The sequence below is a fragment of the Dipodomys merriami genome, unplaced genomic scaffold (genome assembly GCF_024711535.1).
Source record: "Dipodomys merriami isolate MVZ:Mamm:240054 unplaced genomic scaffold, mDipMer1.0.p SCAF_545, whole genome shotgun sequence".
Classification (NCBI taxonomy): domain Eukaryota; kingdom Metazoa; phylum Chordata; class Mammalia; order Rodentia; family Heteromyidae; genus Dipodomys; species Dipodomys merriami.
Genome location: NW_027206119.1, coordinates 138,189 through 165,753, shown reverse-complemented (window position 1 = coordinate 165,753; position 27,565 = coordinate 138,189). Strand labels below are relative to the sequence as shown.

Below are 27,565 nucleotides of genomic sequence, written 5' to 3'. Positions count from 1 at the left end.
AGAATGAAGTTGTGACTTTAAATGAACATCATTATTCCACAATACTGTGAAATTCGGGAAATTATGTAATCACTTAATCACAATCAAAAAAAAAAAAAAGAACCTCGGGGAAGGTAGGGAGGGAAGGGATGGTAGGGGGAAAACAATGGAGGGGGTAACAATGTTCAATAGGAAGTGTACTCATTACCTCACTCATGTAACTGTAACCCTCTGTATAGTATCTTTACAACAAAAAAAAAAGGGATGGGGGAGGGAAGGAAGAAAGGAAGGAGAAAGAGAAGGAAAGAAAAAGAGAAAAGAAAGAATAAAGCAATCAGAGAAGTTGTAGATACAATGAGTAGGAGAAAAAATGACCCAGCTTAGACAGTTGTCAAGAAGAAAGAAGAAAAGAAGGAGGAGGAGGAGGAGGAGGAGGAAAAGAAGGAGGTGGAAGGGAGGGAGGAGGAGGAGCAGCAGCAGCAGCAGCTGGGCACTGGTGGCTCATACCTATAATCCTAGCTACTCAGGAAGCTGAGATCTGATGAGCATAGTTCAAAACTAGCCCTAGAAGAAAAGTCTGTGAGACTCTTATCTCCAATTAACCCCCAGAAAACCAGAAGTGGAGCTATGGCTCAAAGTAAGTGGTTGAGCAATAGCCTTGACCAAAAAAAGCTCAAGGACAGTTCCCAGGCCATGAGTTCAAGCCCCATGACCAAAAAAAAAAAATAAAGTAAGTGTTCAAAGATGATATTACTACAAACTAGACTAAATCTGCAGGCCATTAAGAATTGTGTTTCAAGCAAGTTGGTTCAATTTGATGTTGGTATAATTCGTGGAGGGGAAGGGAAAAAACAAATTGTTTAAATAGGGATATAGGTGGACCCAGTGCAACAATGAGATGTACAAGTCGTTATGTCGAAAAATGAACTTTACAACTTTGGTGGGGGTGGGGGGAGAGGGGAGGATCAGGTAGTTGGCGGGGGGGGGGGGGGTATGGGAAGGTTTGGGAAGGGGAAACAAAGGAGGAGGCAACAATGCCTGATAAGAAATGTACTCATTATCTTGCCCATGTAATTGTAACCCCTCTGTACAGTATTTTCACAATTAAAAAAATTAAATAAAAAAAGAATCTATCGTTCACATCACAATAGTAAAAAGCTGAATGTTTTCTTTAAAGGTCAGGAACAAGCAAAGATCTCTTCTCTCCAGTTCTACTCAGCTACTGCAGGTTTCATCAGAGTTGCAGTTAATTCTAACAGGCTGAGGCATTCTTCTTGTAATGCTTTAGTTGAGATGCAGCAAGTGAAGTACTTATATTACAGAAGAAATTTCAAGTATACTATAAAGAGTAGTTATTTCAATAAAAATGTATGATTGTGCCATGGTGGGTAAAAAGACAAATGTACCTGGTCTTAAGAATGTATGGTTCATATGAGTGCCAGTGACTCACACCTGTAGTTCTATCTACTCAGGAGACTGAGACAAGAGGATCTCAGTTCAATGCCAGCCTAAGCAGGAAGTCTGAGACTCTTATCTCCAATTAACCACAAAAAAGCTAGAAGGTAGAAATGTACCTCAAGTAACAGAGCACTAGCCATGAGCAAAAAAGCTCAGGACAGCACCTAGACCCTGAGTTCAAGACCTGGGACTGGCACAATTGAAAAAGAAAAAACAGGTTTGGCTCAGTGGAAGAAAAGAAACCTACATGCAGATAAACAGAGCAACAGAGAAACCAAAAAGAGGAATATATAGATTATTATAAAATTTAGCAGATGGAAAAATCTTTCTGTTTAGGGAAATCGTAAGATTATTATTTGTAAGCCAGGTGCTGGTGGCTCACACCTGTAATCCTAGTTACTCAGGAAGCTGAGATTTGAGGATCACGGTTCAAAGCTATCCTGGGCAGGAAAGTCTATGAGACTCTTATCTCCAATTAACCACCAGAATATTGAAAGAGGCACTGTGGCCTCTTCAGCCTTGAGCTGAAGAGCTGAAGAGCTGAGGGGCAGCACCCAGGCCCAGAATTCAAGCCCCATGACCAACAACAACAACAACAAAAAAAAAAAAAAAAAAGAAAGAAACAAGAAACAAGAAAAAAAAGATATTATTATTTGTGCAGACTTCTAGAAGTCTTTGTGAAGACTGTTAAGTATTTTTACCTAGTCTGTGAGGGACAAATAAAACAAAGGAGGGAGAAGGTAATTAATTTATGGAGCACAGTGTAATAAATGTCTGTTAGCTTTTCATATATTGACAATTTAATATAACAACCCTAGGTATAAACTAACTTGCTGTGAATTATAGAACTAGCTAGATTATACATAAATAATGAATTTCTTTTTTTTATGATCTTTTTTTAATTTAATTTAATTTTATTTGTGAACATACTGTACAGAGGGGTTACAATTACATGGGCAGGATAATGCGTACATTTCTTACCAAGCATTGCAGCCTCCTCCTTTGTTTACCCTTCACATCCCTTCCCAGCCTCCCCCCTCCCCCCCAATCCCAATCCTTCTCCTTCCCCCCCTTCTCCCCCCCCCCCTACCCCGCACCGACATTGTAAAGCTCGTTTTTGGACATGACAACTTGTACTTCTCATTGTTGCAACAGGTCCACCTGTATTCTTAAACAACTGGTTTTTCCCCATCTCCTCCACAAATTATACTGACATCAAATATAGTGAAAGCAGGGGTTATACTGTGGGGGAGGGACATACAAAGCAACAAAGAGATAATCTTATAAATGCATTAGAAACACATGCATGAAAGAAAAAAACATTAAAATACATATCTAAGGGTTCATTTTCCTGACATCACATTATCTGACCTTTTCCGCTTGACTCATACATATACTAGATATTGCAAATAAGGGAAACCATGGGACCTGTGTTTCTTTGGGCCTGGCTTACTTCACTTAATATAATTTTTTCTTGTTTTTCCATTTCCTAACAAATGGGGCAATGTCATTCTTTCTGATGGAGGCACAGAATTCCATTGTGTATATATACCACATTTTCTTGATCCATTCATCTACTGAGGGGCATCTGGGTTGGTTCCTGATCTTAGCTATGGTAAACAATGCTGCAATAAACATAGTTGTGCTGGTAGCTTTAGTGTGGTCTTGTTTGTAAACATTTGGGTAAATGCCCAAAAGTGGGATTGCTGGGTCATAGGGGAGTTCTATGTGAAGTCTTTTGAGGAACCTCCATACTGCTTTCCAAAGTGGTTGAACAAGTTTACATTCCCACCAACAATGAAGTAAGGTTCCTTTCTGTCCACATCCCCTCCAGCATCTGTTGTTGTTAGAGTTCTTGATTTTTGCCATTCTAACTGGGGTGAGGTGATATCTCAATGTTGTTTTGATTTGCATTTCTTTTATGGCTAGGGATGTTGAACATTTCTTCATGTGTCTATTGGCCATCCTTCTTTCTTCTTCAGAGAAGTTTCTCTTTAAGTCTTTAGCCCACTTATTTATTGGGCAGTTGTTTCTTTGAGGATTTGTTGTTGGGGAGTTTAATTTTTTGAGTTCCAAGTATATTTAGATATGAGACTCTTGTCCGTTGTATGGCTAGTAAAGATCTTCTCCCAATCCGTGGGCTTTCTATTGATCTTGCTAGCTATGTCGTTTGCCATGCAGAAGCTCTGCAACTTTATGCAATCCCATTTGTCCAACCTTTCTTTGATTTGTTGTGTTTTGAATTTCTTTTAAATACATAATTTTCTTTCTAATTAAAGTAAAAAAATACATATGGCAAAGAAGCTATTATCAAAGAAATATCCACTAAAACAAAAATCAGTGTATGGATTAGTCCTCTGAACAAAAGTAAGAAAATGAAAAAGAGAAATAAGTGTTTAGAATACAAATAAATACATTGTATACTTTTTCCTCTCCTTCAGGTGATGACAAGAGAGCCTTTTCCTCTTGTTCTGGCGTAGGTTCAGCGTCTCCAGAAATGAGCTTTCCAAATACCTGACAAGGTAGACACATGAAAATTAGTGTCAGGAATTACCAACTGTTAAAACTTAAAACTGAACCTCCATGCTTTATAATATGCTATTGCTCTATGTACCATAATTCTGAATTCTGAATGCAACATCAGATCAGAAGGGCTATAAGGCCATATCTGTAGCCAGAAATCACTAACAAATTTTACAAAATGTATTGTTAAACTCTCAAAATACATAGAGTTAATTTATCCTTCACTATAATGAACTAATACTAGTATGGACACTTACTTGAGATGTAATAAGTCTGAATACTCGCAGAGTCTCAGCCTCACAGTTCCTCTGTTGGGCTACACTGGCTGAAATCTGGCCTGCAATTTTTGTGCTTTCACCATCTTTCCAGCCAAGGACTTTTACTTGTCGAACTCTGAGTGTATTTTCTGGACCCTTTAATTCAATTTTGATGATGTGATTATCTCCTCCTGGAAGTTCGCTTGTCACCCAGCCTATATGCCTGGAATCCAGATCAACCTGGTTGAGTAGAAAAAAGGCAGGAACCTGATACAGCTGAGTCACTTTCATTGCCACCTTACAATCAGCGTTAATTATAGCAATGTCTGTCATTACACAGAAATAATGGGTATTAGGAAACACTATTTCACACTACTTTAAGTTTTGTAAGGATACATAATATTGCTTAAAGGAATAATATTACTTATAGAAGAAACAGGTCCAGTTTGAATAATCCTATGATGGAACTGAAAATTAAAATCTAGGCCCAAGTCCTGACTACCAGATAGTTTTTTAGTATAAGTTGTGTAAGTGGAGCCATCACCAACAACTTGCACAATTGTACTTCATGTAGACTGTCAGTATGAATCCTCTCAAGATCAGCAATAAATCCTTGCATTAAAGCATCACTACAACATATGAATGCTTCATTTTAACCATAGTTTATGTAACTATGCTAGATTCCTTAGTTTATTGACTTTCATTGAGAATATAATTTTCCTCTCTAAAAGTTAAATGCTGATACAGCGCTGAATGGTTTCTAACATTATTCCTTTGATATAATTAAAATTTTGTACTTATGGTATTTGATAACTAAGAAATGAACTAGAGATTGCTATGTGATTTATTTAGTCATTGAAGATATTATTTAATTGATGTCATTTTTCTAAAATGACATAAATATGAACACATGCTGTTACTGAGTTGTTTATCTTCTTAAATAGTTTATAATTTGAAAAAAATTGTTACTTGTTTTATCTAAAAATCTCAATATGATTTGAAAAAGTAATACAAAAGCCCAACTATTCAACCTTTGTGAGATCAAGTAATGGCAAAAGAACAGCTTTGATGAAGTTTCACCAGTGTGTAACTAAGTGAGTATGTATATACATAGAATCTCAAGCTCCTGCCAGATAAGAGTTGACTGTTTACAGGGTTATTTTGTAAACTGACTTCCAACATATGTAAGGCTAAGTTTAACAAGTGATAATTTTTTAAGCTAGAAAATAATCCATTTAACCTAAATTGTAGACAATTGGAAAGACTGTTATATCAGCTCTGTAATGAATTTTAAGGTAACCTGAATTTTCTTAGGGAAATAGAGAGAGGAAAACTATAGGCACAATATAATAGTACAGGCTTGTTGCAGGAATCCACTTAGAGCACTAATTCTGAGTCATCCAGTACAGGGATAGCTGTTCCTATCCTCACAAACACACTAGTTGGTGTTTGTAAATTAATGATTTCCTACAATATTTAAGTCATGTCATAAAACTAGAATTCCACAATGGAGACTAAGAAGAACTTTTTCTCTGGTAGCAAAACATTTAATGATAAAATTTCAGTTACCTGCTTTATTCTGCACAAATCTTCTACTGCTTTGCCAGTTAAGAAGGTCATGGAGGTGACTTTGTTCTAAAATAGAAATCCAAAATAGTTATGCTATATTCTTGGTTTAGAAGTTATAATGGTTTTACAGTCCATTAATGTTATATTAAGTCTTCTGCCTGTTGTTTACAGTCCTTCCTATTACCATTTATCTAGCTAATAATAATTACTACAACTCTACAATATTTACTTATTTACATTCGTTCATTTGTTCCTTCATTCTGTTATTGTGTCGGTACTTAAACTTGCTGGAGCTTGAACTTAGGGTTTCAAGATCTTGCTTAGCTTTTTCTGTCAAGGCTGACATTCTACCACTTGAGCTACACCTTAATTCTGGCATTTTGGTGGTTAATTGGAAATAAGACTCAGATCCAAAACCCAGTCTTGTTATCTCAGTCTTCTGAGTAGCTAGGATTACAAGCATAAGCCACTGGCACTTTCAGCCTTTCTTCATATGCTTGCTCAAAGTTTGACATTTTTCATACATCTTCATGTGGCCTCCAAACTTCTCTGTTTTTCACTCATGTCTCACACTACTGGTTACAATGTCATTGCTTTTTAGTAACTGAACAGGTACTTATCAGTGCTATAATGCCTGCCTTATGGAGAAGGATATTCCAGAACCTTCCAGCTTTTAAAGACACTTGCTTTACTAAGAAAGGCAACACTCTCACAGAAAATAAATTTTAAATAATATAAGTACAGTCATTTCAAATACAACAAAAAAGTCAAGTTGGTAGGAAAGCAACATATCTTAAGGTTAATGCAAAGCATATTCAAAGATTAACATTAATTTGTTTTAGAATTACATAGTACGACTATTACAGACCAGGACAATCCCAATCAACAAATGTTATAGACAATGGTGGGCAGTTTGAGGGGGTTCATACACTTTGGTTAAAAAAGAACAGATACATGTTTCTGAAAAGAAGCATAAATGCCAACTTATATAACAGGGGTTAAAAAATTAATACTGCTGTGATTATCTACTCTAAGAAAAGACAAAAATGTCAAATTGATTGTAATCACTGTTCTGAGAAAGGGTATGATTAATATATTGAGACATAAATGATGTGGAGGTAAAAGAGAGCTGACTGCAAAGTGAACAGCTGTGGTTGGCTTTATATCCAGGTTATCTGAGATCCAACTCCACCATTCTGATTCTTCCTGGAAAGTGAATATGAAGATGGGTGGGAGCAGTTCCAAAATGTTACAAAAGGATTTATTAAAACTGTATCAGCTTACAGGCAATATCTAATCTGAGGAACAAAATTCCAAAAGATATCCTTCCCTAGAATGGGGCTAAAAGAATGGTATGGCAGTTGGTACTATTTTATTGACTATTTTATTGTATTTATTGTAAATACAATTCTTTTCCTTTGTTTTATGCCTTTGATGGGACCTAAGGATGAGAAGTTGAAACATGAAGTGATTAAATATAGGTCGGAGTGTACTGAATACAAAAACAAAAGCAAAAGGAGAAAAAAAACTGTCTGTGGAGAAAAGAGTTATTTTTATAAAGCATTTACCCAGACAGGATTTCTCTACTGGGTCTTATAAAGATTTGGAGAGAATCTGAAATGCACAGTTTATGGGGAATATAGTTAGACCACTGAAATAGCTGAAACAAGGACATGGAAGTAGAAAATTCTACAGTAAACTTTTATTTTGTCTAGCTACAGTTGTATATTGAATTCAGATCTCAGCTTAGAATTTATATTCTATAGTTCCCCCAATCACATAAAGCTGTTTTTAGATTTAAGGTTAATTTACAAACTAAAAAAAAAAAGGCTCCTTGCTCATGTAATTGTAACCCCTTTGTATGGTATTTTCACAATAAAAAAATTTTTAATGCTTTAATTTGGCAAAATCTCAAGTGGCAAATCTTTTAGGTAAACTCACAAAGAAAAATGCATGATTAGTGGGCTGGGAAGGTGGCTCAGTGGTCAAGCGCTTGGTTTCATGCATGAGGCCCTGGGTTTGATTCCTCAACACCACATAAGCAAAAAGAAAAAAAAGCCAGAAGTGGTGCTGTGGCTCAAGTGGTAGAGCTCTAGCCTTGAACTGAAGAGCTGAGGGGCAGCACCCAGGCCCAGCATTCAGGCCCCACAACCGGACCTTCCCCAAAAAAGAAAAATGCATGATTACTAATGGTCTGAAAGGAACTTAGAAACTAGAAATCAAGTTCTCTTTCTTACCCCAAGGTCCCGAGAATTGTCTACATGAACAGATACGTAGCGGGCATTAATTCCTTTTACACAGTTGATAGTAATGTTCTTAGTTTTGTTTTTATCTTCATCTCCTGATTCCCAAAAGGTTTCTGTGGAACCATCTGTCAAACTGCCAATCATGGCAGGTCGGCTTGAAGTTTTTATGTCAACAATGCTGGTTAAGTCCTTTAAGCTCATAACTATGCACAATTCCTAGCAGAAACAAATATAAACATTTATAATATAAAAAAACAAATCTTTCATGATGAGAAAACATACATTTGACAATAAATAATGTTAAGAGAACCAAATTATTTATGAGCAACTTAGTTTTTCCTCATAAACATTGTAGACTATTTACTACAGGACAAAAGACCATCACTATTATGTCACTGACCTGACTCATAACTTCAAAGCCAGACTGAATACTGATGCTGAAACTCTCCTCACTATCCCCATCATCTGATTTTGACAAAATATTATTAATGTGGTGAAAGACGTTGCTCTGATGAAGGAATTGGTGATCAGATTGCTTGAATTTGAGACTCCAGCATCTAAAATTAATACATAAGCAATATAAATACAAATTAAATTAAATAAAAATTACAAAACAATTTTTCAAAAATGTCTGAAGAATTCATGGAATAGCTATGCATACTCTATAGCTAATTCCTAAAAAAATAGTTTAGTAAAAAACTGAAATTAAAAACTTTAGGGAGTTAAATCATTGCCATTTTTTAAAGGAAAATTCACCTACATCAAAGGTCATAGATGCAAAAACAAAGGCTATAAGTCTGTATCAAGAAAACTTTGAAAGTTTCTCAAATATTTCTATGTGATAATGTCACATAGAATAATGCATTTGGATATAATGTATCTTTAATTTCAAAAATTTCATGAAGAGGACAAATATATCTCTTTCACTGGTTTTATCATTGGGGTATGAGAAGCCCAATCATCTTATCAACTTATTCTTCCATAAAACAATGGAGGATTTGAGGATCTAGTTATATTTGTAGTCTAATGAATAGATATAATAATAAGGTTCACAATGTAAAAGTAATGCGAAATTCTCAACAGATGTCAGGTTAAAATTATGTTATGGTCATTGAAAAGTTTTAAAATTGGGTGCATATAACTGATCCATTCTTTAGGCTCTTTTAAAGTGGAGACTCTATTTTGGGTTTTGTTGCTATGATCCATTTTCATTCTTATGTTTTGTGACATTGAAATGATTTGAAGTAGGAGAGAGAAAAGTGAGGAAGATGGTTACAGCAAGCATTTGGAGCACTAAAACGTATGTGTTACCTACATTTTACAGAACAGCAAACAGGTATCAGCCAAAGAGAACATCTTTCAAAATTAGGAAAGTAAGGAGGAAGGCACCATCTACATGGTACAAGGATTCTTTATATTATAGTATTAAAAAGAGGATTTTTGAAGCCGGGCGCTGGTGGCTCACGCCTGTAATCCTAGCTACTCAGGAGGCTGAGATCTGAGGATCGCGGTTCAAAGCCAGCCCGGGCAGGAGAGACCCTGAGACTCCTATCTCCAATAAACCACCAGAAAACCGGAAGTGGCGCTGTAGCTCAAGTGGTAGAGCACTCGCCTTGAGCTGAAGAGCTGAGGGACAGCGCCCAGGCCCAGAGTTCAAGCCCCACGACTGACCAAAAAAAAAACAAAAAAAAAAAAAAAGAGGATTTTTGAGCATTTAGCATTTTGTATTTCATACAAAATACTTTCTGTAGGAGCACCTAGAATACTTAGAAACAAAATTACCTTAAGGCCATTTGCTGCAATGAACTTCCACTGGGGAGAGACATCATAAGATCAGAGATTGTTTGTAGTAAACGATGAAATGTGTGTGGCAAAGGATGGGCAGCTTCGCCTGCAATCACTATATCTGAGAGTGGATGTTCACATACTCTTGTATCTTTCTCCTAAAGTAGATATTGAAAGCAAGTTTACTAGTATGTAAGCTGGAAAGAATTCTCTTTACAGTAGTTTTAAAAACAGTTATAGTTAAACCATACCCAATACATACAGTAAGCAAAGATTTCCTAATTCTATTTGTAATACTTATAGGGAAAAAGTAGTAAGATTCCTCATAAAATTAGCAAATAAATGAATATCATATACACATACTTTTACTACACATACAAATATATTAGTAGAATAAATTCATATGTATACATGATGAGGTATATATGCAGGTGAGTTTGTATAGATGTTTAAAATAACACGTTTAGAAGTTGGGGTCATTACTAGTTCATCTGACTTTTTTTTAATGTGAATTACACAAAACGGCTTCTTCCTTTAGGCAGATACACAGCTTGGAGAGAGAGAGAGCTGTTAGATTTCATTTTCTATTCAAACCCTCAGTCTGGTGGCAGTTTTAATAATATTTTTAAAAGAATAACATATAAACTATTTAACAGATGTTTCAAATTCCTAAGGAAGATTTCTTAAGAAAGTGATCACACACAGTTCCAGGAGGAGTCAAGAAGGAGAAGTGGGGAGCAAATGCATTTTCATTTTTAGCAATGTGACTGAACAGACACTTATCAGTGTTATAATGTCTGCCTTACTATGGAGAAGGATATTCCAGAACCTTCCATCTTCTAAAGACACTTGCTTTACAAGGAAAGGCAACATTCTCACAGCAAATAAATTTTAATAATATAAGTACAGTCATTCCAAATACAACAAAAAGGTCAAGTTGGTAGGAGAGTGACATATCTTATGGTTAATACAAAGCATATTCAGTTTCTGTACCCATAGTACCTATGGCCAATGAAGGATGTGGATGAAGTCAAACTGCAGAGATTTTTGGTCATGTTAATTCTGCTGTATGCCACACTACACTTAATGCCTATTTTATGCATTCCTCTAGGGCAGAAATTACCACAAAATCATGAGAGTTTGGAGTCAGGGTTTTGTGATTGATAGCCAAGTGCTCTACAACTTGAGTCACACACCCTGTTCCTTTTGTTTTCAGCTTGTTTTTCTTTCTTCTGCTTGGGCTGGCCTCAGACCAAGATCCTCCTACATCCTACCTCATATGTAGCTAGGATTAAAGACATGAACCATCATTTGTTTTTGAAATAGGGTCTAACCAGTTTTCTGCTTAGGCTAACCTCAAACAGAGACCTCGAAAGTAGCTGGGATTACAGGTGTAACAGTCCTTGTAAAGATTTTTGACATGAAATTTCTAACAGCATCCAAACACCTTTTAAAAAATACACCTTTCTTTTCATTAAATTACCATTTCTAAAACTCTCATATACACTTCTGCCACTGCTCATGGCTTTTCTTCTATTTGAGGAATTGCATTTCTTCTATTTTATATGCACCAAAATAAAAATCTGCCTGTTTATATGTAGAGTAACTTGCCTAACTTTACCTAGTCAAAAGTAATGTCTCCCTCAATGTTTCAAATAAATACCTTTAAGCACTTACCTTTACAAGAAATATATGACATTTTTTATCATTAAAAGTCATTAAAAGCTTTTAAAATTGCAGCTTAAATTATTTCCAATAATGTTGATCATAGTATCTAAGAGTCACTGAATAAAACATATCTACTTAACAATAAAAGTAGATGTTACTGATAACTGGATACTGTGAACCAAGCGTCACTACTTTATTCTTTCGAGCAGGTAATAAACATGATGGAACATTCAAAATGTATAAAAATGCCAATATAAGTCTTCCTGTCCCAATATCCTAGCCATGCCAATGATCTCTCCATTGGCAATTCCTAATAAAGTGGACCATATTATAAGATTTTCTACAAATGTTTGTTTACACAAATGGCAGCACTCTATGCACACTAATTCATACTCTCCTTTTTCCTTTTATCTTGGAGATCATTACTTATTACTTACACATGCAATAAATATTTTACTGCTGTACAATGTTCTGATGAACAGAAGTATGAGTTCATTTTATCAGTTTACTTATAGCCATTTGAACTATTTTCATAAAACCCTCTAAAGAATTATTTCACATTTGTGATAGGAGAAACTCACAGAAGTGAAAAATACTGTACCATTCTGAATGTGATTTTTTATAGCTTTTGAAACTGTTCTACAACAAGTCGTTATTGGATGACAAAGATGAATGTGCTTGATTCTTCATCCTGCTGCCAAAGTGTGATTATCAAAAATTTTCAACTATGTCAATGAGCTAAGTGACAAAGACAGTCACTTTTTACTTCTTTCCAGGTCTATTGATTCCACACCACAGGAGCTCTAGTTTATTTTCTTATGAAGAATATTGTATTCAATTCCTTCATCAGAGATAGTAGTCAATCTAGATCTGACAAGGCCTACCACTCAACTTTGTTAGACTGGGGCTATTTCAGTTTTGCCCATGATTTTTAGGTACTGATTTTAACTGTTGATATTCCTTTGACATGGCCTTTGAGGATTTCAATAGCACGCTAGCAGTACTCATCACGGTCACCCCACATATGTCCTCCCAGTCCTTGGTCCCCTATGTAAGAGTATTGTTCCTTTTACTTATCATATACTGCTTTGCATAGTATATGTTATCTGCTATCCAGCTGACTACTTTATGACAGATGTCACTCTCAACATTTTTACTAGAGAGAAAACTTTGACTAAGTGTAATCAACCCTCTACTGATAGCATGAAAATGTTACTTTTTATCAAGCTAGATACTCTGTAATGATGTATGCAAATTATACCATCTGAAACCTTATTAGTTCTTTAAAATACAGAACAATAAAATGAACAAAAATTTCACTCACTTGCTCTGCATTTTCTTTATTTGTTTTATTTTCTTCATCTTCTTCTTCCTCTGGTTCCAGTGGAGCAGGAGTGAGTGAGGCTACGAAATGCCACAGAATGTCATGGAGAGAAGTTGTTTGTATGACGTTGCACAGAAGCCAATTGAATGCCTGAATAAAAGCGTCCAAGATAAAAAGGAAACACATGAGTTACAACGATCGGATTTTCTTAGAAGTACTTCAGAGAACTACATGCTCAAGGGCATATTAGAAAATCTGGCCTTTATATTATTGAAAGTACATTGAACTTAAAATGTTAAACAATTTAGGTCTTAATTAAAAAATATAGGTTGAAACAAAAAATAAGTTATGAAACACAATGAATTTTTTCTTAATTTACATAGGCACATTTATTTCCAACTTACATTTAAAACCAATGCAGAATGATTCTAAAGCTACATTCAAGTGACCATTTACTTAAATATCTTTATATTGTTTCCACTAATAAAGGGACAGGTATTTATCATACTCATAACAAAGATTTACTATATATAGGTTTGTAAGATACAGCAACTCAACAAAACATTCTAGATAAGCTGTTACCAGTAAAGTTATAATTAAAAAGCCCCATTCCTCATCCTCTTTGTCATTTCATTCTAGTGAAATTAATACTCTGATCATAAAAGCTTAAAAAATGATCTCAAAGCTGGACACCAGTGGCTTGTGACTGTAATCCTAGCTATTTAGGAAGAGCAAAGCCAGCCTGAGCAACAAAGTTCATAAGACTCTTAACTCCAATTAACCCAACAAAAAGCCAGACATGGAACCTGTGGCTCAAGTGACAGAGTGCTAGCCAATAGAGTGCTAGCCTTGAGCAGAAAAAGCTAAGGGATGGTGCCTAGGCCCTGAGTTTAAGTCCAGGAAAGGCACCTAAAAGAGCAAAAGAACAAAAAAAAGAAACAAACAAACAAAAACAACAAACCACCTCAAGATTCAAATCATTAATTAGAAATAAACATTTTTACAGTACTTATATAGAACTCTAAATTGATTAATATCCATAAACTTCAGAGTTTAATTTTGACATGAGCTTTATATTTTCAAAAGGTTAATGGTATCTAATTTGATCAAATTTGGTAAAAAAAAAAATTAAATAGAATCAGCATGTATTTGTCAGATCCAGGAATTGTATTTAATTCCATTAACATATTCATACCTCCATAGCAAAAACTCGACAAGCAGATTTCCTTAGGGCCTGTTTCATTGCTATTTCAAGACCTTCTAGATCATGATGCTGTATAACAAAAGCCAAAACTGGCCATTGGAAATTTCGTTCTCCTTTGGAAAGAGAACTGTGGGCGGAGATTAGCCGGGAAAGTTCAGGTGATGGATGTCTCAAAAGGGAAGAACCAACTTCTATTAAAAAAAAGAAAATGATGATTTTTCTTAGGTAGTATATGGTTATATATGATTAATATAGATGATTATATGATTATGAATATAACATACAAATATGATTAACATTTAATATGAATAGGATTATAATTTGCATATTTAGAGCCTTTTGAGGGACACATGAAAAAATCTTAATGATTTCAACTTTGAAGAAGAAATAAGCATCAGAAAGATTAAATATCTTAATTTCCTAGAGTTACATTATCAAGTTACATTGGTGGGTTTTGAATCCAGGTCTGATAAATGGATAGTCTAAAACATTCTAAAAGCTAAGTGAGTTCTAGTCTCTCTAATGAAACCTTTACCTCATCTCCATCATTTCCTAAAACACTGCTTTATAACAAAGGTGTCTCAATAAGAGTTCCAAGATACTTATTGAATGAACCTATGTATCATGTTTTATGCTTTGGTGGCATTAGGTTTTGAATTTAGAACTTTGTGTTTGTTAGGAAGGCATTGTACCACTAAACTTCCAGTCCTTTTTATTGTACTGGTTGTTTTTCTTCCTTCCTTCCTTCCTTCCTTCCTTCCTTCCTTCCTTCCTTCCTTCCTTCCTTCCTTCCTTCCTTCCTTCCTTCCCTCCTTCCTTCCTTCCTTCTTTCCCTTCTTTCCTTTCCTTCCTTTTTTTCTTCTTCCCACCCTTCCTCTTTCCTTCCTTCCCTTTTTTCGTTCTTTTTCCTTTCCTCCCTCTCTCCTTCGCTCTTTCCCTCCCTCCCTCCCTTCCTTCCATCTCCATCTTTCCTTCCTTTGTACTTACCTATTTTCCTACCTACCTTCCATCTTTTTTCTTTTTTCTTTCTTTTTTTTTTTTGGGTCCGGTCATGGAGCCTGAACTCTGGGCCTGGGCGCTGTCCCTCAGCTCTTCAGCTCAAGGCTAACACTCTACCACTTGAGCCACAGCGCCACTTCCGGCTTTTTTCTTTTTTCTTATGTGGTGCTGAGGAATCGAACCCAGGGCCTCATGCATGCAAGGCAAGCGCTCTACAACTGAGCCACCTTTCCAGCCCCCCACCTTTTTTCTTAAACTAGAGTTTGAACTCAGGACTTGTGTGTGCTTTGTTCTAGTACTTCAGCCATACCTCCAGCCTTGCTTTGTGCTGTGCTGATTATTTTGGAAATGAAGTCTCGGAAACTTTTCTGTCAAGGCTGGCTTAGAATTTCAATCATGTGAATTTCAGTATTACAGGTGAGGCCCGAGTGCTCAGTATACTGGTTGGTTTTGATACAGTCTCACTCTCTGCCCAGGCATGTTTAGACTGCAATCTACCTAACATGACTTCCTGTTGTAGTTGAGATGACAGACATCAAAAGCCTAGCTTCTTTAACTGAGATGCAATTTAATGGACTTCTTTTTACCTGGACTAGCTTAGAACTAAAATCCTATTGATCTCTGCTTCCCATGTAGGTATGACAACAGGACTATACCACTCACTAAGCTATAGGTTGAGATCAAGGACTTCTGAACTTTTCTGCTGGCCTTAAGCAGAAATCATTCTGATCTTAGCCTCCCAGGTAGCTAGGATTATAAGGTCTCACTTGAACCTATAAATTGTTGAAATATGTTCAACTGTAATTTTCTTGAAGAGCTTCAGTAATAACATACATAAGTTGGTATGGTGGAAGAGTCCTATAATCTCAGCTACTTGGGAGGTTGAAGCAGGAGGATTACAACCTTTCCCAGGTCAGTCTGGGAAACAAGAAGATTCTGCCTCAAAAAAGGAAAACAGAAAACAAAAACGCTTTTCATATACCTATAATGTGAAATTGACATTTTAGTAAGTGGATCACCATATTATCTTATTCTATTGAGCTTCTTTAATTATTTGTGAGGTAAATCTTCAGCTCAAATATGAAGCTGTTGATAGTAATTGGCCCAAATTAAGAATTTCTTAAGAATACTTATATTGCCAAAGTTTTATATGTATTCAGAGTGATAGTACCTGTAAAAGTTTTTTTTTGTTTGTTTTTGGTGACTTGTGGGATTGACTCTGGGCCTGGGCACTGTCCCTCAGCATTTCAGCTCAAGGCTAACACTCTACCACTTGAGCCACAGTACCACTTCCAGTTTTCTGGTGGTTAATTGGACATAAGATTCTCAGGGACTTTCCTGCTCGGGCTGGCTTTGAACCTGATCCTCAGCTCTTACCCTCCTGAGTAGCTAGGATTACAGGAGTGAGCCGCCAGTGCCCAGCACCTGTAAACGTTTTATCTTTTTATACAAGTTTTATTTTTTAATAGGAATAGGAAGATAAATGTGTGTGTAAACTATTGCAACTTCTGGTTCATTGAAGCTTAAATGGAAGGGATAATTGGTAACAAAGTTGCCTTAAACATTTAACATGTAAGACTGTAAAGATAAATTTATTCTCTTGATGTTGCTTGTTATTGAGATGCAAAATTTAGAAAGGCACATTTATGGCTGGATCACACAGAAGTTCTGTCTAAAACAAAGTGGAAGTTAATCCATTCCCATCCCTTCAAATCCTAGATTATTGGCATAGAACATAGTTTTTTATATTTAATAGTTGAATACTCACTTGTCTTTTTAACTATGTACTTACCCGTGTCTCCACTGTTAACTCTTCTTCTAGGGATGGCTTTAACACGTGCAGGTAAGATGGAGTGTTGTTTGTCATATTCAGAAGCAACAACTGAGTATGATCTTTGGAAAACAGTTCTCTTTGCCAGATCACTATCAGTTATAGGACTAGTTTCCAAACTGCAGAAGGAGCAAGAAAACAGGTGGAAAACTGGTAAAAACTTAAAAGAAAAAAAATGAATGAAATACAATTGTACTTAAACTACTCAAATATTTGCATGTAAATTCCATATGGGGAAACATGCACCAAAACAACTTAAGAATCCTACTTGAAATTAAAATCTTATCTTTTCAAATAGTTACATTTTGATTGATCTCAGAATTGTTTTTTTTTTAATTTGTGGTTTTCTCAAACTTACTTTGTATTTTAAATATTAAAAAAGTTATGAAATGTCCTACACAACTTATGGGATCAAAAGCAGTAAGCCATGATAGTCAGGAATATGCCTTATTAGGCATATGTAATCATAAATTCGTTGAACAGAAAAATTAGATATGTACAGGAAGACTGCTAATTCAACATAAAGTAAAACTTGGTTTTCTTTTGGTGCTTGAGGATCACTTTTGGGAAGGGCTGGTCCCACAGCCTTGCTAAGATCACTGCTACTCCAGCATTGTAATTATACTTACGAAACATAACGACACAGTGACTTTCAAGTGTAAGGAAACTAATAGCTTTTCCATTTATAATAATATTTAAAACATTTAAAAGGTTACAACTTCCTTTCTTGTGACACTGTATAAAAAAAGAAAATCATCTTACCTTTCTGCTTTGACAAATTTGCAAGCTGTTCTTTTCTTTTTCTGTTACCTACCTCATTTTAAATGGGACATTTTTGTCACCATGGGATCTAGAGTTATTTTCTTCCAGCACTCACACCAACTTTCAAATACATGTCCTTCCGTAAAATTTACATATTTTCTAACAAGTGGCTAACTCCCTGAGTGGGTTTTTTACTCTATCTAAGACAATGAACACTATTCTTTGAGAAAAATGTAAGAATCGAAGAGCTGCACATTAAACGAGGGTAAATGTACCTGGGTAACAATTTGGGGTTATACAAACACTGGATACATAGTAACTGAATTCATTTTATATATAGTGTTACTATTCTGTTTAACAGATGGTTTTCAATCAACATAAGAAGAATCACTACACAATTTTTTTCACTAGACAATTTGAAAAAGATGAGTTTTTTTTTTTTATAGAAATAAGATAATGCTCATAAAAAATTCAAGCAACATAAGAAAACCTAGGGAGATCATCATTAAGTCATTCTTGTCTACTTTGGGCCAAATAATAATTCCTTGTTGTGAGAACTGTCTTATTGAACAATACTGCTTTCTACCCATTAGGATGCCATTTGAACTAGCTCAGTTGTGACAAACAAAAAATGTCCAAATATGTTCAAATGATAGCCGAGAGGCAATTATTACGCCTGGTAGAGAGCCAGTGTTTTAATAGATTCATTATTCATCATCTTATAAAATAACTTGATTTGTCAAGATGCTCCTCAGTGGATGAATGAATCAAAAAATATGGTTTATATTCACAATGGAATTTTACTCATTCATTACAAATAAAATATTGTACCATTTGTAAAGAAAAGGACCTGGAAAAAATTGTTAGTTAGGACCAGAGAGACAAAAGATGCATGTTTTCCCTTATATGTGGAAGTTAGATTTAGTTATGAACTTACAAGTAAATATGGTGGGTGATATACATATTAACTGAAATACTGTAGATTCAAGGGAGATCTCAAATAATGTAATTCCTTAGAGAGGCAAAATCAAAGTCTGGCAAAACGAAACACCAAGAAGCAGGTATTCAAAAGGGTATGGTAGAATCAAGGGGAAAGGGACAGAGGAATGAAGAGGAGAAGAGGGGGAGAATTCACTCAAGAATCCAGTGTATACCCTACAAAACTAAAAAGAGAAAAGGGGTGCTAGGGGAGGGATGAGCGAAAATGTTGAAAAGGGTGATACTGACCAAGATATATTGAATTCATAAACTATCTTGTTAAGTGGAAACTCATTTGTTCAACTACTTAAAGGAAATAAAAAGAAAAAAAGAGAGGCTTTTTTTTAAACAATAAAGAGCTGATGCCAATGGCTCATGCCTGTATTTCTAGCTACTTGGGAGGCTGAGATCAAGAGGATAATGGTTTGAGGCCAGCCAAAGCCAAAAAAGTCTATAAAACACCATCTGAGAAAAAGAAGTTGGTAGTGGTGGCACATACCTTCCATCTCAGCCACAACAGGTAGCACAAAATAGGTGGATCATGGTCCAGAAAGTATGAACCTAGGCAGAAATTAAGATCTTTTATCTAAATGCCCAGTGCAAAAAAGACTGGAAGCATGGCTCAGTGGTAGAGCTCCTGCCCAGAAGGCACAAGTCTTTGAGTTCAAAACCCAGTACTATTAGATAGGAGGGAAGGCAGGAAAAGGAAAGAAAAGGAAGGCAAAAGAAAAGAAAAAAAAAGAAAAAAGATTCATTCATTCACTCATTCATTCATTCACTCATTCATTCATTCATACATTCCTGCTGCTATTTGATGCCTGAGAATGCAGCTGAATATAAAATACCTGAATATTTTCTTTAGGACCATGTGAACATCAGACATGCTTTCTCTGGTACATTTTATTTTTTATGACCTACTGTTTACTCTTTTAAAAGTATTTTTCATTAATCATTTGGTTTACGTGATTAATTCAGAATTAATCATGGATTTTATGAAAGAATATTTTCTAATAAATTGTGATATGGGAACACATGTGTTAATGTTCTCAAGATCTTTTATGTGTTAGCATATCTTTCAATATATGATTAACATATCTAACAATGGATGAAACTTTTTAGAGCTTTATATTTTTTCCTTTCACATAAAATTATGATTTAAAAAGTCTGATTTCAGTGTAACTTTCATTTTACATGATGACTTGCTTTTCCTTTCTCATGTACTTGAAAAACTCGTGGTTTAACTTGGAGTGCCAGTAACTTGAAAGTATTTCTTGGATGAGGGCTTAGCTCAAGTGGTATAAGACTTGCTCAGCATGTGTGAGGCTAGAGGTTCATGCCATAGTGGAACCAAAAACAGAAAACAACATTGAGAGAGAGAGAGAGAGAGAGAGAGAGAGAGAGAGAGAGAGAGAGAGAGAGAGAGAGAGAGAGAGAGAGAGAGAGAGAGAGAGAGAGAGAGAGAGAGAGAGAGAGAGATCTTATCTGTTGTAAAATTCTGCTAATTTAATTCAGTATCATTTTACTGTGAGCTTATTTTTTCATAGGATCACTGCAAATATTTACTTCACATCAATAATTCAACTCACTGATCTAAATAGTTCTAATTTTTTAGTTTTATAATGGTGTTGTGTTGGTCTTTGGTCTGTCCCCTTAGCTTTGTAATGTAGTTTTTTACTTAGTTCTTTTATCTCACTTACACATTAGAATTTTTATTAAATTTATGTCATCAAATTTTTCCCATACTACAGAACATTCTAGGAATTGTCTTGCTTTTAGATGAGTTTTCTTTCAGACTGTGTTTCTCATCTACTTTTGAAGGATATGCTGTTTTCATTTTGCTAATGCTTAAAGCAGGCACCTCTATTTAGTTCTTTGGCTTGTTCTGATGATGCAGCTGAGGATTTCCCTCAAGTTCTTTTCTCACCACACTTGACACCTATTTTATTACCTTCCCAAGGATAACTAGAGATTTTTATTTGCCTTCTATATCAGGAATCAGTCTGTCATATCAATCCATGGGACCTTAACTGGTCACTGTGCTTCATCAACTGCTGTCCTGCTGCAGCAAGGAAACAATTCCCTCCAAGTTTACATTTTCTTTTGTGGTCTGAGAGATGGATAGTTGCATACATACACTGGAAGGTTTACATTCATCATCATCTCCTAGATCTATTTTTTTATTATCTGAAGGTTATCTGCTTTTTAGTAGTTTGTTTCTTTTCATTTTTTTAAATTTAATTTAATTTTATTTGTGAACATACTGTACAGAGGGGTTACAATTACATGGGCAGGATAATGCGTACATTTCTTACCAAGCATTGCAGCCTCCTCCTTTGTTTACCCTTCACATCCCTTCCCAGCCTCCCCCCTCCCCCCCCAATCCCAATCCTCCTTCTTCCCCTTCCCCCCTCCCCTCTCCCCCCCCCCCCGCACCGACATTGTAAAGCTCGTTTTGGACATGACAACTTGTACTTCTCATTGTTGCAACAGGTCTACCTGTATCCTTAAACAACTGGTTTTTCCCCATCTCCTCCACAAGTTATACTGACATCAAATATAGTGAAAGCAGGGGTTATACTGTGGGGGAGGGACATACAAAGCAACAAAGAGATAATCTTATAAATGCATTAGAAACACATGCATGAAAGAAAAAAACATTAAAATACATATCTAAGGGTTCATTTTCCTGACATCACATTATCTGACCTTTTCCGCTTGACTCATACATATACTAGATATTGCAAATAAGGGAAACCATGGGACCTATGTTTCTTTGGGCCTGGCTTACTTCACTTAATATAATTTTTTCCAAGTTTTTCCATTTCCTAACAAATGGGGCAATGTCATTCTTTCTGATGGAGGCATAGAATTCCATTGTGTATATATACCACATTTTCTTGATCCATTCATCTACTGAAGGGCATCTGGGTTGGTTCCATATCTTAGCTATGGTAAATAATGCTGCAATAAACATAGTTGTGCTGGTAGCTTTAGTGTGGTCTTGTTTGTAAACATTTGGGTAAATGCCCAAAAGTGGGATTGCTGGGTCATAGGGGAGCTCTATGTGAAGTCTTTTGAGGAACCTCCATACTACTTTCCAAAGTGGTTGAACAAGTTTACATTCCCACCAACAATGAAGTAAGGTTCCTTTCTGTCCACATCCCCTCCAGCATCTGTTGTTGTTAGAGTTCTTGATTTTTGCCATTCTAACTGGGGTGAGGTGATATCTCAATGTTGTTTTGATTTGCATTTCTTTTATGGCTAGGGATGTTGAACATTTCTTCATGTGTCTATTGGCCATCCTTCTTTCTTCTTCAGAGAAGCTTCTCTTTAAGTCTTTAGCCCACTTATTTATTGGGCAGTTGTTTCTTTGAGGATTTGTTGTTGGGGGGTTTAATTTTTTGAGTTCCAAGTATATTTTAGATATGAGACTCTTGTCCGTTGTATGGCTAGTAAAGATCTTCTCCCAATCCGTGGGCTTTCTATTGATCTTGCTAGCTATGTCATTTGCCCTGCAGAAGCTCTGCAACTTTATGCAATCCCACTTGTCCAACCTTTCTTTGATTTGTTGTGTTTCCGGGTCTCTATTCAGAAAATTTCGGCCTGAGCCAAGGAGACCTAGGGTTTCTTCTATTCCATCCTGTAATGTTTTCAGAGTGGTTTCTTTTCATTTTTTTTTCTTTTCACCGTTAGAAATGTGTAGCACCTTGTATGAGCTGATTTGAATAATTTTTCTTGGTATATTTTGGTTATTAATACAATTTTAAAACTTCATTGGGAACTTGGAATGGAAAAATTCTCTACTATAGCTTTATCTCACTACTTTTAACTTGAAGTTCATATTACTTGATTGTGATTCTAGAGGGTAATAATCACTAAGGAATCATACACTTCAGACTAGTCTCCAAATGGATTGTAATCCTTGTTAAGAAATATATATGTGTGTATATATATATATATATATATATATATATATATGTGTGTGTGTGTGTGTGTGTCTCCTTTAGAGATATCTTTAGAAAGATATAAAGTGCTATGTTATACTCTTTGGAGAAAAAAATTAACAGAAACCAAACTCAACCAAACAAACAAATTCCCCAATGATGAATAATGATGAGGGGTAAAATTATAAATAATTCAAGAAATGAATTGGAATATGTAAGTTCTATTATGCTTAAAGTGTTCATTACTTTAGTTTCTTACTATATATATGGCATATCTTAGTAAGAATGTTTTTTTCTTCTTTTAGTAAATATTTTCTTTTCTAATGATACAAGTTCACATTTATTCATGCTAGAAATTTTGTTGTCATCTTAAATTTATCTTTGTCATTATAAAGTTAGTCAACAACGCACACTTTTTTCATCCTTTCTCATACTCTTTTTTTTGGTCCATTGTGGGGCTTGAACTCTGGGCTTGGGCACTGTCCTTGCACTCTTCAGCTCAAGGCTAGTACTCTACCACTTGAGCCACAGCAACACTTCTGGTTTTCTAGTGGTTTATTGGAGATAAATGTCTCACAGACTTTCCTGCCCAGGCTGGCTTTGAATGGTAATCCTCAGATCACAGCCTCCTGAGTAGCTAAGATTACAGGTGTGAGCCACCGGAGCCCAGCTTTCTCATAGTCTTTACCAATGTAATGTAATTCCATAAACAAGGCTGAAATCTATACTAAATGTATTGGCTTCTCAATATCACAAAGAGACTATCTTTGCATATTTGGCTCTTCTCTAAAAGTTCCAGAGGTGCTTGATTTATGGTTTCATCTTACCATACTCAAGTCAGGAACATTATAAGGAACCATCCAAGTTACAATGTTTTTGTACTAGGGTTTCTAATGTCTATGCTGCTTCAAAGTCAACTTTTCTATTCTGATCAAATGCAGTACTAAATAATATAACATCATAACATCATTTAACCTTTCTTTATATCATTAGTTGATCTTTTCTTTCCAACTAATGTTTCTCCCATCAAGGACACTTTACTCATGTATATGTATATTGTTTCAATAGTAAGTAAGCAGAGCTGACTTATCTCAACTTCCACCTGAGATGGAAGGCTGCATTAAAGAACTTCTAGATAATTTGTTTCTAGTTCAAAGTTATTCTTCCACCAAACACTGGCTATTCAACAAAGAGAAGGGAAGTAAAATACCTTGGTGGCATAGATTTCATATTACTCTCAGGCTCTTCAAATACATTGGGGCTTGCATCAGGAGTTACTGATATGTATGGGGCAGGTACAGATGTTGAACGTAGATATCTCATTTCATCCTGGAATAGGTTGTCATCTTGATAGCCCACAAAATTTTCATGATGATGCCTGCATTAAATCAAACCCAAGAACTTAAAGAATATGATGGCAATATAGGTCTTCTCCTTTTTAAAGTATCTTTTGTAAAAGACAAAGCAGCACTTGAAAGTCAAAAAGTAAAAGTGAAGTATTAAAATGATCAGATGTATATAGGTGGAATTAAAAGTCTGAGGACTTTACACATACATATTCCAGGTGCCACAAACATGTCAAACCCAAAATAGAACTCATTTTCTTTTCTTTCAAGAACATTTCCATCTTCCAGTGTTAGGCGAGTGATCCCATCAACTGTCCAGATCCTTAGGCTAGAATATCTCAGAGTAATGCGTGACTTAAGCTTATGACACCAGGTTTCCTATCAAAACCACTCCCGCTTCACATTCCCTATCATCATAGCTATGCTGCAGGCTCATAATGTTTGCATAGACTGCTGAAATATAGGCAGTCACTTGGATTTCTATTCCCAAGCGAGCTAAAACTATAAGATTTACAACTCTGTTATCACTTTCTCACATGTATGACTGTCTGATTCATTCTTTTTCAAACTAGAATAAAAAGGTCTAGTAGTCTAAAAAAGTCCAGTCAGTACTTTAACTGAAGCTAAAGATATGTGGGATTTGGCATAGCTGATAATTTCCACCTCAGTCTCACATTCCCATTTTCCTTTGTAACTTACCCTATGCAAGCATTTTTAAATATACACAAACATTTTTAAAACCATATAATTCTACTACTTAAAGAAGTTAGCACTTTTACATATGGAACAGAACAATTAATTAGCAAACTCTACCAATAGGCAATATCTAGAGAAGTTCATTTATCAGCTAATAAAGAAGAATTTGGAATGAGAAAGATTGTTTTGACACATGTTAGTATAATATACAATGTATGAACATATAGGCTAAAAATACAGGTGTAAAATTTTATGGTTTTTTGTTTTTGTTTTTTGGCCAGTAGTACTGGGGCATGAACTGAAGGCCTGAATGCTGGTCCAAAGCCTTTTGCTCAAGGTTGGTACTCTATCACTTGAGTCACAGTTCCATTTCCAGCTTTTTGGTGGTTTGTTTGAGATGAGAGAGAGTTTCAGACCTTCCTGCCCAGGCTGGCTTTGAACTGTAATCCTCAGATCTCAAATTGCCTGGCTGAATAATTTTCTTTTTAAAGGAAGACTGTAACAGGAAACATCACTTATTTTTCATTTTAGTATTTCCCATTACTAATAAACTGAAGTCAACTTATCAGAGAACAAAAAGAATATAGCTATAGTCTTATATTCTGAGATATATATTGGATAGTAAAAACACAATTTTATTAAGTTTTTTACAGGAGATAACCATAACAATAAAATGTATATCTTAGTAGACACGTGTTAGCCAAGATAACTTAGAAAATAAGGTTTCTTTAGTACATACCACACCTAATGAAGTGTGGGTAGTCAGAGGAATACTGACCTACTTTATAAAATCAATCAATTAATTCAAAAAGTGATTAAAAACAAGAAGGATGCAGTATTATTACCTAGCTAGTGTCTGCAGGTAAAGACAAGGCATTTTCACAGGAAGATCCTCAGAAATACCCTCTTTCACACTGGGCAGCTGTGACGGGAATGATTTTGTAGGGTGGTAGCACAGGATGCTTGGTTCTGCTGCACTGCTCAGGGACAGCAGAAATAGGGCATTGGCTTTGATCACCTGGTGGGCTTCCATAGTGGGCAAGGCTCGTGGGGTCTTCACTTGCATTGGCTTTCTCCGAGACTGTTTTACCTGGTAGCAAAAGAACTGAAGTGACCATTTTCTACTTAATAGAAAAAATGATCCTTTAAGTATTAATACAAATTCTTGAACATTCTATAACTATTTTAAACTATTTAAACTATTTTACTTGATCTTAGTCAAAAGGCCAAAAAGTGATATCTAGAAATATTGTGAAGTAATAATAGTGATTGCTGAAACAGCGTTTACTTCATGTTTCACCTGAACTGATTAAAAACTATTTTACATTGAACAAAAACTGTTCTTCTCTTTCCTTGGGGAAACTTAAAACCTTACTACTTAAATTTAAATACAATCACAAATACCAGAGTAATGAAGGGGAGGAAGGATTTCAGCAAGAGTATGATGTAGTATATCACTAGTGGGAATGATCTTCAGTTTCTGTGACTCCTACACTATAATTAGGTGTTACAGAAAAGAGACAGAAGATAAAGAATAGAGAAACAACAGTCACAAAAGTAGAAGGAAGATAAAGGGGAAGAGTGGAATTTATGTATGTTTAGATAATATATAACAATGAGCAACTAATAATAAAAAATTACAAAACTAACATGTCAGTAAGGCATATAATTCAATTGTTTTGTACTACTAATTTACTGTTTAATTAAAATTAGTTGACTAGTACAAATAGCAAAGTTAAATATTATTTTTTAATATAAATGCTTATTTAAATGACTATTTGAAGTCAACTGATTTAATAATATGATTATAGAGATTCTTACAAAGTATATCCATATCATTAGTATCAAAGTACATCCATATCCCCGAGGTAGAATAAAAATACCTTCTCCCTTGCAGCAGCTTGTTTTTCACGGAGGTATTTTTCTCTGCAGCGATCACACACCAGGTACCAAGTGCTTCCTCCTATGCCACCATCACCACAGTTACCAGCCCATCCTCCACAAAAATGTCCGATGCTGTTGTAACCTTGCCCACCAGCATAACGGCCACAACCTTGAATGATAATTTAAAAACTTCATTTAATACTTTATGTGTTTTGACAGATTTGCTTTCGTAAAGCAAGCAAAATACTAAAACGAAATTTCATTTTCTTTTTTCAGGTGATTATCAGAAAAATAGCATGCTTGGCTGGAAAACAACCAGTTAAATGATATTCAAAATATCAGAGATGCTTTATTTCTAATAAGCAGATTAAGAAAAGTATAAGATGTGATATCTTTAGAATTACTTAAGAATGTAAATGAAAATAGACAAATATGAAATCTTATATAAGAATGATAGCCGGGTGCCAGTGGCTCATGCCTGTAATCCTCACTACTCAGGAGGCTGAGATCTGAGGATCAAGATTCAAAGCCAGCCCAGGCAGGAAAGTGCTGCTGTGGCTCAAGTATAGAGTGCTAGCCTTGAGCTAAAGAGCTGAGGGATAGCACACAGGTCCAGAGTTCAAGCCCCATGACAGACCAAAAAAAAAAAAAAAGGTAAATTTTCAGGAATCCTATATTTATAGGACATCTGGGGAATGAATTATAGAAAGAAAAGAATTTAACCATGTTTTAGATGAATTTTGAAATATTTTATGTTATAAAAATACTTATAGTTACCTAGAATACTGTCTTCTAATAAAATGACAGATTTTATTAGATTTTCCATAGGAAAATCCCCACAAAAAATAGGCATAATTCATTCTACTTGTAACTTCAAACTGGAAAACACTAAAATTGAAGTTCTAACACGGGATCTGATCTGTTTGGACATGTCATTCCTTCTACTGTACAAAACCTTAAAAGCATTCTCGGGTACCAAATAAAACATTTTTAAAAAATAAGAAATATTTCTGGGCTGGCTGTTCAAGTGGTAAAGCATTTGCCTAGTAATATAATTTGTAATGTAAAACTTAGTATACTTTTTACTATATTGAACTAGCACCAAATTTCTC

General features: G+C 35.4%; 1 protein-coding gene across 10 annotated transcripts in view; it reads right to left on the bottom strand.

The window, feature by feature from the left end:
• LOC138811651 (E3 ubiquitin-protein ligase MYCBP2-like) overlaps positions 1 to 27,565 on the bottom strand; it is a 193,690-nt gene that overhangs the window by 30,734 nt on the left and 135,391 nt on the right. For 9 of the 10 annotated variants that reach the window (XM_069999343.1, XM_069999350.1, XM_069999346.1 and 6 more), the window contains 12 exons: positions 26,453 to 26,622; positions 25,415 to 25,659; positions 23,738 to 23,905; positions 16,805 to 16,962; positions 14,005 to 14,204; positions 12,810 to 12,959; positions 9,815 to 9,975; positions 8,433 to 8,589; positions 8,024 to 8,248; positions 5,787 to 5,852; positions 4,218 to 4,457; positions 3,853 to 3,951 (listed from right to left, as the gene is read on the bottom strand). In XM_069999343.1, coding sequence (XP_069855444.1) covers positions 3,853 to 3,951; positions 4,218 to 4,457; positions 5,787 to 5,852; positions 8,024 to 8,248; positions 8,433 to 8,589; positions 9,815 to 9,975; positions 12,810 to 12,959; positions 14,005 to 14,204; positions 16,805 to 16,962; positions 23,738 to 23,905; positions 25,415 to 25,659; positions 26,453 to 26,622 — 2,039 coding nt within the window. The remainder of the gene's footprint in view (positions 1 to 3,852; positions 3,952 to 4,217; positions 4,458 to 5,786; positions 5,853 to 8,023; positions 8,249 to 8,432; positions 8,590 to 9,814; positions 9,976 to 12,809; positions 12,960 to 14,004; positions 14,205 to 16,804; positions 16,963 to 23,737; positions 23,906 to 25,414; positions 25,660 to 26,452; positions 26,623 to 27,565) is intronic. The other variant, XM_069999344.1, reaches the window with a different exon arrangement.